General features: G+C 42.5%; 1 protein-coding gene across 2 annotated transcripts; it reads right to left on the bottom strand.

Moving 5' to 3' along the window:
* Positions 1 to 1,619: 1,619 nt before the first annotated feature.
* Positions 1,620 to 6,408, bottom strand: HMGB2 (high mobility group box 2). 2 transcript variants are annotated; one of them, XM_061200774.1, is made up of 5 exons: positions 6,255 to 6,408; positions 5,753 to 5,936; positions 5,382 to 5,527; positions 5,118 to 5,292; positions 1,620 to 4,503 (listed from the first exon to the last, which is right to left on the bottom strand). In XM_061200774.1, exons 2-5 carry the CDS (start codon positions 5,900 to 5,902, stop codon positions 4,342 to 4,344), a joined length of 633 nt encoding a protein of 210 aa, XP_061056757.1. In that variant the 5' UTR covers positions 5,903 to 5,936; positions 6,255 to 6,408; the 3' UTR covers positions 1,620 to 4,341. The 2 variants fall into 2 exon arrangements, with proteins under 2 accessions (XP_061056757.1, XP_061056756.1); XM_061200773.1 differs by having other exon boundaries at positions 6,279 to 6,408.
* Positions 6,409 to 6,730: the final 322 nt, after the last annotated feature.

Raw genomic sequence — 6,730 nt, 5'->3', positions numbered from 1 at the left:
AAACTGATCTGATTCCCAGTGTAAGCTCATCAGCTCACTCTTAATTTCTTTCATAACTTCGTTTTTCCTTTTGTATGTCTGTATTTTATATAGTTTGTTCTTTGTATAAGCCATCTCACCTTTATTGCAAAAATGTAGAGAATCAAAGAATAACACATGAATGTATGAATTACAATTTTGCTTTCTCTTACCTACTGCCCTAGGGCACTGTCCTAGTTGACTGCTATGTCTTCCTGAAGAAAGGAGACTGGACCAGTTCTGAAATTTGATGCTACATACTGCTTAAAAGTTGTTTTTTTTTTCCCCTTTTAATGTGACACTAATCGTGCTCCTGAGCCACTATTCTATAGACATGTTAACTCCCAGGATGAGGCTAAGAGAGGTCTGCGCTAAGTCCTGAAGAACAAAGGCTCAGGAGCCCAATATTCCATTAAGACCTCAGAGACAATGTCTGTATTTACCTTTACAACAGGATAAGAAGTTAGATGAGTTTCCAATCAGGGCGAGAAGGGTTTCTAGACAACTAGGAAAATAATGCTTAGCGGGAAGGCCTGTACTTAAACTTTTACCAACAGCCCTAACTCAAGTAAATGTTATTAATAATCCTACATTTACCTACACTAATTTATAGAAGTGGCAAACTGGTGACCCTTGACAGAATCTTACCTACAGACATGTTTTCTTTGAGCCTGACATTTGAATTCATTGCCAATATTTACAATTCAGATTTCACATTTTTAAAATATCTAGAATTCTGGTTCCACTTGAAAATTTGGGAGATTTGGGAATCCTAGACCCACACATCCAGCAACAGGACTGAGCTAAACAATGGCTGTCCCCTTTATCCTGGGCATTTATATTTACAAATGTTTATAGGACAGCTACTCTTTCTGGCACGAGGTGTACAAAAATGGCTTATTTCTAGAGAAAGAAGTTTTATTTTTAAAAGGACTGGATCTTGTGCATCGGCAAAACAGGCCCTTTAGCTTTCTTCTTGCTATTCCCCAAGAAATAAAATCATTACTGCTTTGTAAACATTTTTAGTGGCATACGTAGTAATAGAAAGTCAGCTTTAAGATAATGCTGTATTTGGCTAAGACAAACTTATGGTTTAGTACTTACAGTAAATGATGCTGTTACAGAGCAAAACACAAAAAGGCATACTGTCCCATATCGAGCAAGTTTGCAAGTTACATAAGGGACCTCAGGATCTTCTAACACAGCTTTTATAGATTAAAAGACCAAAAGTAGTGGCTACCATCCGGAAAGAAATTTGAGGCCCTACTTGAGTTCTTGCACCAAAATAAATTCCAGAAGGATCAAAGATTTAATTAAATAATAATAAAAAGTAAGAAAGCAAAGACAATTTTTATAATCTTTGAGTGGGAAAGGCCTCCCAAGGCCACTAGAGAATAAATTTGCCTACATAAAAACAAATCTTTGCATGAAAACAAGCATCATTAACAAAGTCAAAAGACAACATAGAAAAAAATATTTACAATGCATGTCACAAAGGGTCATTTTCCTTATTTCCCACAAATTACTAATAAGACCAATGGGACAGAAGACCACAGGAAACACTAATGGCTCTTTAACATAAAAATATGCAGAATTCATAATAGGAGGAACCATTTTTTATATAATAGCAAAGATTACAAAGTTTGAGAATGATAATGTTGCTGAGATGAGGAAATAGACATTCATTGCTGTGGAGTATACATTAGTAAAACTTCTGAGAGCAATTTTGGCAGGTTTCAGCAAGTTAACAGCACGAGAGCAGGTTCTGGCATATACCAGGTACAGGTTTTAGCTATTATAATTAGCACAATTTTAAATGCACAAACTTATTTAAAGAATTTTTTGAAATCATACAAGGATATTCATGGCAATGTTGTTCTTAAAGCAAAAAAACCACAACCATAACTATCTTTAAGGAACTGGTTAAATTGTGATCTATTCAATGGGCTACTATGCAGATGGCTATTTAAGTGAAATGTGGCAGCTCTGTTGTGCTAAGAGAAGAATCTAAAATGATGAGAATTAAGGGGCAGAACAACACATATAATAAGCTTCCTTTTGTGCAACATTGATATATATGCACATATGACTATTGTGCTTCAGTCCCTCTTGAAGGGTAAATTATTACATTACTGGAGTTGCCTCCTGGGAGAACCTGGTAGTTGGAAATCAAGGTTGTAAACTACCCACTATATAGCCCTTTTACATTTTATACCATCAAGATATGACTTATTTTTAAAAAGAAAAGGGGGGGCAGGTGGTTTTCATAAACACACCCCCAAGTACTGGCTGGCCTGGGATAGAACCTGATTCTTACCCCTATTTCAGAGTTTTCCAACATAACCACTCCTTGAGGTCATTTAGTCCTGAAAACAAGGGTATTTTAAATTTTGATCCACACTTAGAGAAAATATCAAATATGAGGACTCATCTCAAATGCTGAGATTATGGAACAACCCTTGATTTTAAAAAATGAGTCACTCTTAGACATTTAAACTATATTTCATTTAAAGAACAGAATGAAAGCAAACACAAAAACTCCCAAAAAGAAAGGTGACAAGGAACCAGATAGGTCTGCTTCATGGGTCTAAGTTATAGATATAGAAATCCTTAAGAAACAGACTCTATTTCAATTTTAAAAACTCCTATTTAATATCTTTTCTATGCATTAAGTACTGTTGTAAATACTTAACATTCTCATTTAATCATTAAAACACTGCGAAGTAGGTACTGACACCCTACACAGATAGAGAGAAATAAGCCCAGAGGTCAAGTCCATACAGCTAGCATTTGGTAGAGCTGGGGAACTGGGATCCAGACCTAGGCGTGTCTCTAAAACACCTTACCCCCAATTTTTTAGCATTAAGTCACCTAACACCAGGAAATATTTTTTAAATACATAAACTAGTTTTCATTTTATGATCAGCAAAAGCCCCAAAACAACTGTGATATTAATGGAGGGCAATCTCTGAGAGGCCTGAAGATTCCACTTGAGGCCATCCGCTCTGGGAATTATGCTAATACCTTACCTTCCATTTAACAACTTTGGTTAGTATTTCCTGTGTCAGAAATAATTCCAAATATGGCATAAGATAGACAACCAAGGCTCCCATGGTTGGGTAAGAAGAATTTTGGCTTCTATTTTTAATACTTGATAGGTAACCAAGATTGTCAGGTTTAACTGTGAAACTATCAACAAATAGGTTTCTTCTATAATCTCTTAGACAACAGATGGCTAACTTTCACTAATAACTTGATAACTATTTACAAGAGTTATCTAAATTCAAATACAAGCAACTGCTCCCTCAAATGAGCATTTCCTAGTAACTGCTTTCACCTGTAAATAAATATCCTAGTAAAATCTCGCCTAACTAACTACAGTCATGGAAAATCACAACAACCATCTCAAAAGCTTTCTTGGGTTAGTTACCGAGAATTCTAGGCTTACGACCACACTGATTTTTAAGATTTAACTCAAAATTCACTCTGGTATTCTACCCCAAACTAGATAATTATCAACAGAAAATGTAACCCTGTTCCTACTGTTTTTAAAAGTTTGTTTTTAGGTATGGATTCACTGTATGAGCTCCTCTGCCTCATATTAAAAAGAAAGTTTCTCTCAAAATAAAATGTCAGCTAAAAAAAATGGGACAAGTTAGCTAACAAATGAACATAAATGTCAAGAACAAACCTTGCTCATTTCATAAAACTGCATAAATTTTTAAAGTTCATTAAATTCCACTGCTGCTTTTTAAAGAACACTTTGTAAATATGTATAATATGGGCATGTTTGACTTTTAAACAAACGTTATACTAAATCAACCATGTCTGAGAACTATTAGGCAGAAAAACAAAAATAGTTGACATGGTTCCAGACCATGACTTTTAAAGCAAAAACTAATTGAGCATATACGACAAAGACAATACAAATAATATACATAATTTTATTACAAAAATTTTGTTTTAAAAAACAGAATGCAACATTCTCATTCTAGAAAACCCGAAATTCACTATTGATACTAATTTCTATGAGTTTGCTGTGCTACCATACACAAGTCAAGAAGTTAAAGAAACCATTAAATATTCAGAAACATTCAACATCAGAAGCTTTAAAATCTAACTGTATGTAGTAGCCCCTCGAAAAGCTACAACCTGCATTTTTAAAAAAGTATTTTCTCTACAAAGAATCTTATCAGCTATACAAAAATCTGTACAGTTTTTATACTGAAGCTAATATTGAGCTGCACTTGAATTCACATTCTTAGCAAAACCATTGCCTGAGCACGCACACACACTCCACACGCATCATTACAGGATAGCCATTTATTCCTCATCTTCATCCTCTTCCTCCTCGTCTTCATCTTCTTCCTCCTCTTCCTCTTCCTCCTCATCTTCTGGTTCATTCTTCTTCTTGGAGCCTGTTGGCCTGCCAGGGCCCTTCTTTCCCGCTTCACTCTTGCCCTTGGCACGGTATGCGGCAATATCCTGAAATATTGTCAAAAACATAAAATCGTCATCCGGTGTCATTACTCAACCATGAAAACCACTAAGTTGTAAACAATCTAAGATTATTGGCCAATAACCCTGATGACCGTCTAAAACTTGGTTTTGAGATCATTTGTTTCCTCCAGGCCTTAGAAAGCTAATGATGTAAAATAATGGGGGTGTATCAGATTGATGTCTGCCAGTACTTTCACTACCGTTATGTTAGCAGCACGTAGCCTGTCCCCTGACTTCACCTTTTAGATACACCTACAAAAAACATTTAGCCCTCCATTCTTCTCAACTAAGAGATGCATTTTACCCCAAACACATCTGAATGCAGCAACCTCCCAGGGCTACAAACACCGGCTGCAGTCCAAAGAAAGGAGGTTCCAATCAGCTTATACTCCTTCCGCGTACAGCTCTCATTAGACCTTTTCAAAGCAAAGCTGACAACCATGAACACAGAACCGCGGAAGGTTCCCCACTTGCTAGTCAGGGAAAACTGACTACAGCTTCCACCTATTAACATACAGCTTCTACCTGCGTCTAACACGCTCGTTTAGAATCCGTCTACCAGATTTCAACCTTGCCTCCAGAAAATTCAGACAACACACCTTTTCGTACTTCTCCTTTAGCTTAGCTGCTTTCTGTTCATACGGTTGTTTGTCTTTGGCTGACTGCTCAGACCACATCTCACCCAATTTTTTGGCAGTATCGCCAATGGATAAGCCAGGGTGTTCGCTCTTGATCTTTGGGCGATGTTCGGAGCAAAACAGGAAGAAGGCAGATCTGAAAGGAAGGAACAGAGCTGTAACGACTTGAATGAAAAATCATGCGGGCAATTCAGTTGACTGAAAAAACAAAACAAAAACACTTACGGAGGCCTTTTAGGCGCGTTGGGATCCTTTTTCTTTCCCTTCTTGTCACCTTTGGGAGGAACGTAATTCTTCATCTCCCTGTCATAGCGAGCTTTGTCACTTTTTGCCATATCTTCAAACTTGGATTTTTCCTTGGCAGACATGGTCTGTGGGCATGAAAGCAGCAGTGAAAATGCAACACTGTAAACCGCCATCCAGCCCCGAAAAGGCAGGGTTCTCTTCAGGGCCACATTTGCCTCCGTCGTCTTAAAATACACCAGCACCCCGAAGTCCTGTGCCTCAGACTCTGAATAAAAACACTGGGGCCAGTCGGCGGCGGAGGCAAGTTCAAAGTCACGGCCACCTGCCCGCGTGAGGACCCTCGCGCTCACCTTCCATCTCTCGGAACATTTCTTGGAGAACTCGGCGAAGTTGACCGAGGAGTCGGGGTGTTTCTTCTTGTGCTCCTCCCGGCAGGTCTGCACGAAGAAGGCGTACGAGGACATCTTGCCCCGCGGCTTGTTGGGGTCGCCCTTCCCCATGATGCTGCTGCGGCGGCGGCGGCGGCGCGTCCACCTGGCGGGAGAGCGCGGCGGGCGCTGGCGGGCGGGGCGCCTTCCCGCCCAAAAGCCGCCGCCCCCCACCCCCCGGGCCCGCCGCCCCCGCCCGGCCCTTCCTGACAGGAAAGCCCCCGGCTTCCACGCCGCGAGCCCTGCTCCGAGCTGCCGCCTCGGGCCCCGCGTTCAAAACACTCCCGAGACGGGCCCGGCCGAGCTTCCCGCCTCCGCAGTCCGGCCCGCCCGGCCCGCACCCGGATCCCGCCCGCGGGGCGAGCCCCGAGAGCCGCAGGCGCCCGGGCCGGCCGTGAGGGAAGGGGGCCGGCCGGCCACGCACCCCAGGCCCGGAGCCGGCTCTTGCCTGGCGGTAGCTTTTCCTCAGAGTACCGCGCAGCGGCCGGGTCCGACCGCGACGCTGCTAACCGCGGCTCCGGCGTGAACTGGGATGTGGCTAACGCAATCCTCCGTCTCTTGTTTTGCAGACTTCTCCGCGCCACGGCAACTTGACGAGCCGGGCCACAGGCCACGGCCCCCGCCGCTCCGATTGGCCATGGGGATTATTCAAACTCGGAGAGGCCCCGCCCCCTCCCCACGGCGGCTTCCGAATGGCCGGTGTGCCGCCAGGCTCGTCCCCCCGGCCGCAGCCTAGCAGGTTCGGTGGGTCCCCCGGGTAGTTAACTCCTAGACCCGTTAGAACCGGTCAGGAGAGGAATGTGCTGCTCGATCCTGATTGGCGGCCGGAAGAGGGTTTGAAAAATGGCGGGCCTGCCGCTGACTGGCTGGGGCGGGCGGCGGGGGGCGTGGTTGGCCCGT

The sequence above is a fragment of the Eubalaena glacialis genome, chromosome 9 (genome assembly GCF_028564815.1).
Source record: "Eubalaena glacialis isolate mEubGla1 chromosome 9, mEubGla1.1.hap2.+ XY, whole genome shotgun sequence".
Taxonomy (NCBI): domain Eukaryota; kingdom Metazoa; phylum Chordata; class Mammalia; order Artiodactyla; family Balaenidae; genus Eubalaena; species Eubalaena glacialis.
This window is presented reverse-complemented; position numbering and strand designations above follow the sequence as displayed.

Bases quoted from the DNA above. Each gene is read 5' to 3' on its own strand.
- HMGB2 (XM_061200774.1), bottom strand. From the start codon at position 5,902: ATGGGGAAGGGCGACCCCAACAAGCCGCGGGGCAAGATGTCCTCGTAC. The intron at 5,528-5,752 runs GTGAGCGCGAGG...TCATGCCCACAG, and splicing joins AATGTTCCGAGAGATGGAAG to ACCATGTCTGCCAAGGAAAA. The intron at 5,293-5,381 runs GTAAGTGTTTTT...CCTTCCTTTCAG, and splicing joins AACGCGCCTAAAAGGCCTCC to ATCTGCCTTCTTCCTGTTTT.